Source organism: Orycteropus afer, unplaced genomic scaffold (genome assembly GCF_000298275.1).
Source record: "Orycteropus afer afer isolate SDZICR_OR568_19922 unplaced genomic scaffold, OryAfe1.0 scaffold00039, whole genome shotgun sequence".
Taxonomy (NCBI): domain Eukaryota; kingdom Metazoa; phylum Chordata; class Mammalia; order Tubulidentata; family Orycteropodidae; genus Orycteropus; species Orycteropus afer.
Window position 1 is genome coordinate 9,958,116 of NW_006921626.1, and position 12,501 is coordinate 9,970,616.

The following is a 12,501-nucleotide window of genomic DNA, read 5'->3' on the forward strand; positions in this document are numbered from 1 at the left end:
AAATCTCCTAATTTCACCATCATATTTGAGGGACAGTTTTGCCGGGTATATAATTCTTGGTTGAAAATTTTTTTCTTTCAGGGTTTTATATATACCATCCCATTGCCTTCATGCTTGCATGATTTCTGCTGAGGAATCAGAGCTTATTCTTACTGGCTGTCCTTTATAGGTAACTTTTTGTTTTTCTCGTGCTGTTTTCAGGATTCTGTCTTTGTCCTTGGTTTTGGTGAGTTTTTTTGATGATATGTCTAGGTGATTTTCTTTTGGGGTCTATCCTGTTTGGGGTTCATTGGACTTCCTGAATGGATATATCCTGATCTCTCATCATATCAGGGAAGTTCTTCTCCAGCAAATCTTGGGCAATTTTCTGAGTGGTTTTATTTTTCTCTTCCTGTCCTGGAATTCCAATGACATGTAAGTTATTCCTTTAGATGGTGTCCCACATGATCCTTAGGCTTTCTTCATTTTGTGTTGATTTTTTTCTGACTGATCCCTTTCCAAAGAGGTATTCAGGTATTGTCTTCAATCTCATTAATTCTGTCTTCCATTGCATCAATTTTTCTCCTTTGCCCTTCCAATGTGTTACCTATTTCTGACAATTTAGTGTTAATCTTCTGGATTTCTGTCTGTAGATTTAGAATCATTTCTGATTTTTCATTTATTTTGTCATTTTGTTTTTGTATTTTTGGTATTTTCATGCAACTTCATCTGCTAGTTGGTTTAGTCCACTTCTATATCCTTCCTTCAAGGCTCAGGGGCCCAGGATTATCTTCTGTATCTGTGTTAATTGGTTTCCCTTTTCTTTGTTGAAAAGGGTCTGTGCAGTCTTTCTGCCTAGTCTGCCGTCTTACCAGAACCTCAAAAACTCAATAAATTATTGAATAATGTTTATCTTACAAGTTAGAATATGCTCACACAATTACATTTAGTCCTAGGGAAAGGGCTCTGTTTTTCATTTCTTTTTTTAATACATGTAATAGTTCCTAACATGGTAGTTCTGTAACTAATTATTGAAAAAGTTACTCTAAGTTGTTAATCTAGTAATAATGTCAGAAATAATTGTATCATTAACCACTGGTGCCTCAGGAGTCTGTGTTTGGCTATCATAATTCTGAATGTTCTCCCTTGGCAGTCTCAATCCCTCTTATGCCATTGGGCTCCTGCAGCCTCACTGCCATCCATCATTTGTCTCCTGAACTTCTGACCTGTATTTCTAGCTCCCTGCTGGTGATTGTCACCTGCATATGCCATGTAATTTAATATCAACATACCTTATCATTATACCTGCCTACATACATACTAAGGAGCTGTGGTGGAACAATGGTTAGGTGCTTGGCTGCTGACATAAAAGTCAACAGTTTGAACACACCCACCACTCCATGGGAGAAAAGATCTGATGATCTCTCATAAAGATCTCATCCTAGGAAACCCTGTAAGGCAGTTTTACTGTCCTGTAGGGTCCCTATGAGTCAGAATTAAATGGGTGGCACACAACAACCTACACACCACCTCGGTCTAAGTTCCTTTTCATCACTGCAGTCCCACAGATAGGGCCTTTTCTGTGAAGTCTTCTTAGGCTCACTGTAGGGACATGTCCTAACAGTTTGATTTTGCTGACGTTTATTAGGTACACATCATGCTACACTGGAGGATGGTGTTACACTGAGAGCTTAGAAACATTACGGCTGTGAATTTACCTGGCACTGCAAGATTGTATGTTTCTCTAGCACCGTTCAGCAGCCTTAGTAAAAGAGAAGAAAAGCAGAGTATAAGATTGCTCTGGAGTTGGCACCTGGCTAAATAAATTCAGTGGGAAAATGAGTGGGATTCCAGATTTGGGATTTTGATAACGGATGGTTTGGTGGATGAACCCACAATTTTGGTAAGGCACATTGGAATAGATGTCACCCAGGCTGGAGGTCTTCAGAGATGTGAATTGTTAATACCCGTTGGCTGCTTCGATTTGCTCTTCAGGTCCCTACTGGATACTTGAGAAATATTAAGGATAACTTATAGGGAAAAAATGCTGAAGGCAAAAGAATCTAAGAAAGATTCAGTTACCTCCCCAGCGGGAGAGCTCGGGACTGTAATTGAAGAACTTTGTTTCTTCTCCGTGTGTGTATGCCTAGTATTCCCCATGCAATTATCATTAAAACAAGAAAGGTTTCTTACTACCCTTTGGTGATAACAAGGAAATGATAGCTAAGAAGATACAGCAAGTCTTAGAAAAAGAGAACCTCAAGGGATAGGGCACATGGTGGCAGTGCAAAAGGAGGAAATCAGACTGAATCCTTGGGGCTTTGGAGAACACATGGGGCTAGAGTGAAACAACCCTTAGAAAATTAACAGAATATTGACTGGGCAGTCTCCCCCTCCCCACTCCTATTCAGGATTTTTCTCAGATAAGCCCTCTAGTTTCTTTAGCAGTCTGTACAACCCTCTTGTTTTATATCATATCTTTAAACATGTGTGTCTCCATTTAGACAGTGATTTCCTTCAGGACAATAGCCATATATTAGTCTTCCTGATTCCTTAGCCCCAGCACAGTCTCTGGTACCTAAACCAAACCAAATTCACTGCCGTTGAGTCTGATCCGACTCATAGCGACCCCTCCTTGGGTTTCTGAGGCAGTATCTCCATTGAAGTAGATTGCCCAACCTTCCTTCCAAGGAGTGGCTGGTGGGTTTAAACTGCCAGCCTTCTGGTTAACAGTCAGATGCCTTAGGCACTATGCCACCAGAGCTCCTTGGTACCTAAAAGGTGCTTAATAAATAGAAGTATGAAAAGTATTGAACATTGTAACAAGCCCAAAAGGTGTATGTTGCAGACAGTAATGTTTTACAATGTTGTCAGTGGTCAGGGCATCGGTTCAGCCACCCTATAAGGTCTTCACAGCAATTGAAAACAAGCAGTCACTTCTCTCCCTGTGTAGTTTTTTCCTAAATAAATAAATAATTATCAAATTCATCATTTTAGGTGATTGATGAGATTTATCGTGTATTGAGATATGTCAATTCTACCAGAGCCCCTCAACGAGCTCATGAAGTACTTCAAGAGTTAAGGGACATTTCCTCCATGGCAATGGAATACTTTGATGAGAAGATTGTTCCAATTTTAAAGAGGAAATTACCAGGATCAGATGTGTCTGGAAGACTCATGGGCTCCCCTCCAGGTAAGTCTTGTTTACAGTATGTTCTCTTTGTAATGTTTGTACATAGTTGTATAACTTGCTTTTTCCACTTAACTGTATATCTTGAACACTGCTATGTCAGTAAATATATATGGGTGATGTAATTTTAATAACTGGCATATAGATCATAATTTAGGTAACTCATCCCCTATCATTAGACAAGTTTACTGTTTCTAGTTTTATCCGTATTTGAACTACATTCTGAACAACAATCTATGGCTAAATCTCTGCTATTCATAAGTACTGACTGCAGTAAATTGGGTATTAGTAGAACTGCAGGGTGAAAGGGTATATACAAGTATGTTTTTTGATAATTCTGATGAGTTAATAACTTTCAGTAAGTAGAATTGAATATATCTGCCAAAAGCAAAAAAAAAAAAAAATTCTTCACGAAACAATGAGTGAACTCTTTGAGCCTCCAAAGTGTCTGGCTGCTACTTTAAAAACACAGTGTGCATAAGGTTATTTTGAGCATTGTCACTTCTGTGGTAGCTGATTTATAGAAGTATATTGGATCCTAGAAATTTGTGCACTTGTTGAAAGACTAAATTTGTTCAGTATCCTTAATCCTTGAAACTACTTTAAGTTGGGAACAAAATTTCAATAAAACTTTTTGTTTTACTCAGATTAGTTAGCTCCCTGCAGGACTCAGTGGGTCAACTGAGTGGCTCTCTGTAATTAACAATAAAGCCTACTGCTTCTCAGCATTAATGTATCTATTATTTATTGAGTGCCTATTATGTGCACAACATTGTACTGTGTCCTATGGAGTCTAAAAAGAAGTCTGACCTCAAAGATCTTATTCTTTCAGAAGGTAAGACATATCTAAACTCAAAGTTAAATTATCATAGACAAAAGAACTATTTAAAGTCAATGTCCAATTTAATGCCAAACAAGTAGCAAGACAGATTCTTAAAGGGAAAAAAAAAAATCATTGTTGGCTGATCTGGTTGAGACTTCACAAGGGATGAAAATTGACTGACTCGAGCTTTGAAGTAAGAGACTAGTTTGGATAAGCAGAGAGGGAAAGAAGGATAAATACTAAGGCTATATATGTGTACAAGGAGGAAAGTAGCATGGTGGGTTTAGGATATGAATGAATCTATCTGGTCCTTTTAAGAAACTTTCAAGAAATAAGATTTTTTAAAATAGGTTATTTCTTTAAAATAGTGTTATGCCCTTTGTACTTACTTGTTACTTTCTAATTATTCTTAAAACACAATAGCTCCATAGCCTTCCTATACCATATCAGAAATTCTTCATGATCATCATATGTATATGTGTGTATGTAGATATGAATATGTGTGTGTGCATGTATAAAATTGGAATGTGGTTCCAGATCTAGAAGAAGATAGAGTAGTAGCCTCAGCAGTTATGCATCTCAGGGTACCATGAGCACTGTGGTATCCCTCAGGCATCTAGGCTTTCAGAACACAGCTTATATATTTCCCCCTTTTTGGGTGAGTCCCTATTTTGATTGGCTAAAGTTAAAGCCTTTGTATATAAATAAGTGCAGAAAAATCCAAGCCCACTGCCATCATTGATTCTAATTCTTAGCAGCCCTGTAGGACAGAGTGGAACTGACCCCTAGGGTTTCTAAGACTGCAAACCTGTACGAAGCAAACTGCATCATCTTTCTCCTGCTTGTTGTTGTTGTTGTTATGTGCCATCGAGTCGGCCCCGACTCATAGCGACCCCTCCTTGGGTTTCCGAGGCAGTATCACTACGGAAGTAGGATTGCCCAACCTTCCTTCCGAGGAGTGGCTGGTGGGTTTGAACCACCAGCCTCTGGTTAGCAGTCAAGTGCTTTAGCCACTATGCTACCAGAGCTCCCAGAGCTTTTAGTTAGCAGCCAGCCGAATGCTTTAACCACTGTCCTACTCCTGCTGTCCTGCTCCTGTGACTCAGTTCAGTGAACTTAAAAACGTGATCTTTCTCTCCAACTAAACTTGAAACTTTGTTTGCTTAAATAAAATAAGGTAGGCAGAGAAGATAGAACTTTTCTGATTTTAGTACTTGTATATTCTTACTTTATTAGTTCTAAAATGTTTTATAGTATTTTAAATTTAAGTTTATGCCATTAAATGCCCTCTCCATACACATGAGAATTAGAATTCAAACTTGTTTGTAACTAAAACAAGTTACTTCATTAATCCATTAGACCAAGTAGATTGTAAAGACAGAATTATCAGAAGTGATAAAATGAAGATATTCCATTTTTCAAAAGTTTAGCTAATCAAATATTACTGGTAGGGAAGCACTATGAATGATAAGTGAGTGTTTTAAACTTTCTCCACAGTCCCTGGACCTTCTGCAGCCCTAACAACAATGCAACTCTTCTCCAAGCAAAACCCTTCAAGACAAGAGGTTACCAAACTCCAGCAGCAGGTTAAAACAAATGGTGCTGGTGTGACTGTTCTCAGGCGTGAAATTTCAGAGCTCCGCACCAAAGTGCAAGAACAGCAGAAACAGCTTCAGGACCAGGACCAGAAACTGCTGGAGCAGACCCAGATCATAGGTGAACAAAATGCACGGTTGGCGGAGCTGGAACGCAAACTGCGAGAAGTAATGGAAAGTGCAGTAGGAAACTCCTCAGGTTCTGGGCAGAATGAAGAGTCTCCTCGGAAACGAAAAAAGGCAGTGGAAGCCATAGACTCTCTTAGGAAATCTAAACGTCTTCGGAATAGAAAGTAAATTGGAATATGGGTCTAGCTCCAGAAGAAGACATGGCTTAGTAGCTTCAGCGGTTATGCATATCAGGATACTGTGGGCAACGCGGTGTCCCTTAGGCTTCTAGGCTTTCAGAATACAACTTGAACTTTTTCTTGGTTAAGACATTCTTTCCCGCTTCTCCTGGGTGAACTGATGCACAGAATCTTTTTACTTTGCAATAGATTTGTACTAACCAGACCTGCTCTATCATGTTTTGAGGAGTTGACTTTTTCCTGTGCAGATAATGTTTAAAGTTTATTTCTGCATATATGCACATCACATGAGGATCTTAAACCCAGTCTTGACAGACTAGAAGTTAAGTTTAAACACAGAAAATGTCCTGTTCACTTGAAAGAAAAGACCTACTTTTTAAATGGACACTATCTTGTTTTTTTTTAAAAAAAAAAGTTAACTTTTTGTTAAGTGACCTTTGTCTGGAATGTCTGAAAAGTAGTTAATGCTTTTTGGTATTGAAGTAATGGGTAACTAAAATGGACTTCCATAGTATTGACTGTAGAAGGGGCCTCTACAGTATTGACTATATATTTTTATAAACTACTGGCAAGGGACTTATCCAGTTGTTATATACATGTTTTCAGTTCTCTATGGGGGCCATGTGCTACATTTGCATGGATGGATGCATGCATTGCCTAATCAACTCACTTAAAAAGCTCTTGCACTGGTATTGATCTTGAACCTCTATACTTCACTTTCTAGAGCAGCTTCTTAGTTTATTTAAGTGTTTAACATCTTCTACCACAACAGCTTGCCTCTAGAGGGTAATTGTTAGTCCATTTGTCCTCCACTTTTACAGGGGCAACAGAGTGTTGAAGCCCGTTGCTTCATCTGTTCTTTTGTAGGGCTCAGGTATACTGGCTAAGGCAGACCCCCAAATTCCAAGGCTGTTTCTATTGGACCTCTGGTAACTAGTACTGTTCATTACCACTATGTCATTTGCTGATCAAATGTGATTGAATAGGGGACACAACTGTGGGATGCAGTTTTGCCATTTAAGCAGAGTACATTGAAGAAAAATTATACTATGGAAAAAGATTTCATTTCAAGGGGGTGACCTTAGGGAAGCTTTTTAATATTAATTCCAAGCTTTCCTTATCCTACAATATTAAACAAAAGCTTTAATTTCTTTTGCACTCCTGTTTTGAGCTTGTAACCGGAAAAGCATGTCTTGCACTGTTCAGCCGTTTGATTGGTCACTTTAACAACCTCCAAATTATGTACAGTGGTTATTTTTCCCAGTTGTATATTTTTGAGACATTATTCAACTATCACTGTCCTGGTTTTTATTTTAATGTACTAAATTATATAGCTATTAGTTCACTGTTAAATTCTTTTAAGCAACTGTTGCCTTAAGCTTCAGTTATTTACAGTCAATGTAGATGTAAAATCAAAAAATAATCCCTTTCCAGGTGGAAACTTGCCTCCTGTATAAACCTAAGGTTTTGGTAAATACCTTCGTTGAATAAAAGCACAAGGTTACCTACCACCTTTTACATCCGTCCAACATGACATGGTTATGCATCCTTTAAATTAACCTTACCAAATGAAACTTTTTCTTATCCATTTTTAATGTTGTCCTTAGATTTTGGTCAATTCTTTGTCTAACTTTGAAACTCCATTTACAGTGTGGTGTGTTTTCAGTGAAAGACCATAGAGTCACATCCAAGTGTTTCATGGTTTGTTGAGAAGATAATTTAAAAATAAACAATTAAAAAAAAAAAATTGTCAGCCAAGGTCATCCATAAAAGTCCCTGTCTGGAAGTCATTTTCTCAGAAGGTCTTATTTTTCTAATCATAGGATTTAGCCATATTGTCATAACTTTGGAGGAGGCCTGCTGGAATACTCATGGCCTTTAATTTAACGTCTGCTTTTCTGGTGTTGGAACACTCTTAAAATAACAAAGTACATGTTTACAGATCCTTATGCATCAGAGGGATATAGCCTTAGCTTATTTCTTTAATAGTTGTCAATGAATTGCCAAGAGTTTCCTGAGTTTCTTTTTAAACACCATTCAGATACCCTAAATAGTCCTGTAGTCTTCTGTTAAAGATATTAATGAACACAAGTATATGGTTTTCATAATAAGCATTCACACTATTAGAAGGTAGGTTTACTATTTCAGAATCCAAAGTTCTGCAGCATACACTTGTAACCACCTGTCCATTAGGTCAGTGAGTTGCATTTGTTAATGCATGAACATTCCAGAACAGTAAGAAAATAAAATACTACATTTATTTGTTTTAGTCTTAACTCTTAGACACAAACATACTATGAACCTGCCTTCACCATTAATCATAATAGTTATTTATATTTGCTTTAGGACAGCATAGTTGACATTTAAGGTTCAACAAATCACAAATTATTTTGATTATCTAAAACTGACATGTTTTAACAAATAGATAAAAATGGCATGTTTCAGGAAAATTGTAAATTAGCCTCCTGAGAGACAGCTGTCCTTCCCTGCATTATAAGTCAATCATTTAAATACTGTATGTTGTTCATATTGTGTTGTCCTAGAGCAACATTTCATAAAGTATTCCCATCATCTTCCTGACTGTTTTTCAGAGATTTCTCTATTGTAATGGATCGTTCTCACTTACAAATTTACTATGGTACAACACTACAGAGATGCATCAAATGTGAAAAGGCATATATAAGAAATTAGGGAGATTGGTCTCACCCCCTTGTCCCAACCAGATCCTCTGCATATATCCACATGGACTTGTTTTACTTGATTTTCACATATTGTGAGTTATAGAACCTGTCATTCTCAAACTCCTCTTGATGTATAGAGCCTGTAAATAACGGGGCACATACAAATGTATTCAGAGTGATCGTACTGTTTAAAGACTATTGGGGTGCCATTGGGTCTAAAGCCACTGGTTGTAGAAGCAACTTTTTTTCTTTTTGTAAAACGTTTTTTGGAGTACTGAACTTTTACAGGGGCTTGCCTTAATCTCTAGTAGTTTCAAAATGAATGCGCTATTATTCTACATGTTGAAATGTTAAAATATTCTATGTAGCCCCGAAAGTGGGTAAAACAGAGTATAAGTAATGCCTACATAAATAAGCTATAAGGTGTCACTACAGCTGGATTTTTGTGAGAAAATGGGCATATGGAAATAGGCTATGTGTAATAAACAGAAATAATGGCACCTTAAGATTGCACTATTTTATGCATTATTTTATATGCCATTTCATAGCCTGCACTTTAATCTCCAAAGAAACAATGTATGATGTCCCAGTTGTTCCATGTTAATAAATCTTTTCCTAAGACAGGGCACTTAATTCTATTTTACTATACTGAATTGGTTTCTTGGAGATGGATTCCTTTTTTGAGTTCTCTGTTTCCTTAGCCATAATATTTTCTAGGATCTGGGAACTCCCTATCTTGTCTATTTCCAACAGTATATAATCTTAATTTAATGTAATGTAACTCTCATACTTGGTGATCAGCACATTCTGATACCCTGCTCTGTCAGTGAGTACCCATTTGTTATACTTACAAAACCCTCTAAAAATATCATACATGTAAATAAGAATTGAAGCCAGGAATAAAAGACATTCAGAAAGGAAATATCCTATATGATTCAGTCTCTTGGAAACGGCTGATTCTGATATGAAATTCAGTTGAATATGCTTTCCGGTTCTTTGACTTCAGGTTTAATCTGAATCCCTTTAATTAGTACACAGAAAGGTTAATACGTTAAAAATACTTAAAAATAACATAGCCTGTCATTGGAGGCAGATTATTTTCATAAAAATGCTGAAGCAACTCTACAAAATGAGACAGGCAAATAATTCACTGCTGTTTAGTATGATTTCACTTTTAATAGCAATAACAATTATATTGATGATAAAGATGATAGGTTTAAGTAATGTTGGCCTCTTTTCCAGTTTCCTAAGAATCTTTGTTAAATTTCTGAAGTTCAGAAATTAAATACAAACTTTCTCAGTTGTGTCTGAAGAGAACCATGAGATTTAGAACCATATTGGTAATTTATTAGGTCCATTTCCAAAGTAACTGGTCCATATTCAAAGCTATACTAGAAGGTCAGAAGTGCTTAAAATTCCTTTATATGGTATCATGTCTGTTACCTATGCTCGTGAGCAACAATAAATTTCTAGTTTACCTTCTGGAATTTCAATTGTTTATAATCTAATTCAATTATTGGAAAGTAAAAAACACCTCCCGGTCACACAACAGGGTACATAAATAAATGTGTTGTTACCAGTGCTACTTGTTTTCTTTGTATTTCATGCACAAAAGAATATGGAGCTCTCTTGCTAACATTCATCTTATTAATAGCCACCATCTCTTGAAGCACTATACTCTGTAGAGGTTACATGCGTTCTTTTAATTCTCACAACCGCCTTAGAAAGCAGGTCTTACTCTACATGGGGAAGTTGAACTCAGGTTAGGCACCATGTCCACAATGTTCTACAAGTAAGCAACTAAGTGGGATTTGAACCCAAACCTACCTGCCTCTGAAGCTTCTGTACATCCTGATAACACTGCCAAATTCTAAAATAGCTGGGCGCTATGACTTGGACTCTAAATTGCATTAATTCTAAGATTAATAACATGTAGGTGCTCATTCCATGTGTCTACTAGAAGCCATCAGTGCCCAAATCACTAATGCTAAGAAGCATATAGTAACTGACGATTAGGAAGAAGCTGGCTTGGAGGAAGCAACTTTCATCCTAAAGGTTTTTGTCAGCATGTTCATTCTAGGCATCATGTAAAAGATAAGGCTTCTAGAACCTGTAACCTTCACCCTTTCAAGACCAAACTATTTTCTGTTTTGAACTTTTTTTTATTGAAACCATGTGTTTTCAATAATGGCATTTTGAATGAAATGAACAGAAAACATGTATTTAACAAACACATTCAGAATTTCTTCATGAGAAGTTCAGTGCCTACATCACATTGTGTCACCACCTTCATTATCTCTATGCATATTACATCAACATTAATTCAGGCTCTCTGCCCCTTGAAGCTTTCATCTGTGCTTTAGGTTAACTTGTCCATTTAAACTCATACAGATAACTCTTTTATGTAAGAGTACAATGCTCGAGGCATACATTCTTTATTAATTGGGAGCTCTGGTAGCATAGTGGCTAAGGCACTTGACTGCTCACCAGAAGGCTGGCGGTTCAAATCCACCAGCCACTCCTCGGAAGGAAGGTTGGGCAATCCTATTTCCGTAGTGATACTGCCTCGGAAACCCAAGGAGGGGTCGCTATGAGTCGGGGCCGACTCAACGGCAAATAACAACAATAACATAGTTTAACAATGGCTTGATGGGATAGTTTTGGTTCAAGATTTAAGAATTATTTCTAGGCATTAGATTTGAGGGTTCTCCCAGTCTCAGTGGAGCTCTGGTGGTACTGTGGTTAAAGCATTGGGCTGCTAATGTCAGCAATTCTAACCCACCATCTTCATGGGGGAGAGATGAGGCAGTCTGCTTCCATAAAGACTTAGGGCCTTGGAAATCCTATGGGGCGGTTTTACTCTGTCCTATAGGGTCACTAGGAACTCTGGTAGTGTAGTGCCTAAGGCACTTGACTGCTAACCAGAAGGCTGGTGGTTCAAACTAACCAGCCACTCCTCGGAAGGAAGGTTGGGCAATCTATTTCCATAGTGATACTGCCTTGGAAACCCAAGGAGGAGTCACTATGAGTCGGGTATGACTGGATGGCATATAACAACAACAACAACATAGGGTCATTATAAGCCAGAATTAATTACAGTGGGTGGTTGGGCTGGTCTCAATGGATCCTGTAAGTCTGGTTTCCATATTAATTTGAAATTCTGCTCCATGTCTTTCCTCCTCCTTTTGATTGGGATCCATCTGTTGGGTCCTTAATCTGATACCTTCTTTACCAAGCTTGTCCCCAACTTAGATGTTCAGAAGAGAGATCATAATGACATTAAGCTGAAGGTGAGGGTGACAACAGTGGGATCAATTGTCCAAGGACCATCAGTACATTCTAATCAACCAGATAATCATAGAAAGCCTAGGAAAATGAAGCCTGCTGCTCTACTTGCCAGTCTCCAGCAGGGTGAAAATCTCTATTTCTATATTCTCCAGATGCATCAGTTCCAAAAAGAACAAACCAAACACACTGCTGTCAAGTCAGGCCCAACTCATAGTGACCCTTCTTGGATTTCCGAGGCAGTATCACTATGGAAGTAGATTGTCCAACCTTTCTTCTGAGGAGTGGCTGGTGGGTTTGAACCAGCAACCTTCTGGTTAGCAGTCAAATGCCTTAGGCACTACGGTACCAGAGCTCCTGGTGACCTAATCAACTTTGATCTCTATACACTTGCCTGTGCTAGTCATTTCATATAAGTGGGATCATACAATATTTGTCCTTTTGCGACTGACTGACTCCATGTTTTCGAGTTTCATCCATGTTATAGCATGTATTGGAGCTTCATTTCTCTTTATGGACCATATTTTGTTTCTTCATCTGCTGACGGACATTTAGGCTCTGCACCTTTTATCCATTGTGAATAGTGCAGCAATGAACATTGATCTGCAAGTATCTGTTTGCATTTCAGCTTTCAATTCTT

The 12,501-nt window shown here is 37.9% G+C and overlaps 1 protein-coding gene across 1 annotated transcript in view; it reads left to right on the forward strand.

The window, feature by feature from the left end:
- FBXO28 (F-box protein 28) overlaps positions 1-5,884 on the forward strand; it is a 53,178-nt gene extending 47,294 nt beyond the window's left edge. The window contains exons 4-5 of the mRNA XM_007936960.2: positions 2,977-3,172; positions 5,490-5,884. Coding sequence (XP_007935151.1) covers positions 2,977-3,172; positions 5,490-5,884 — 591 coding nt within the window. The remainder of the gene's footprint in view (positions 1-2,976; positions 3,173-5,489) is intronic.
- The last annotated feature ends 6,617 nt before the right edge of the window (positions 5,885-12,501 follow it).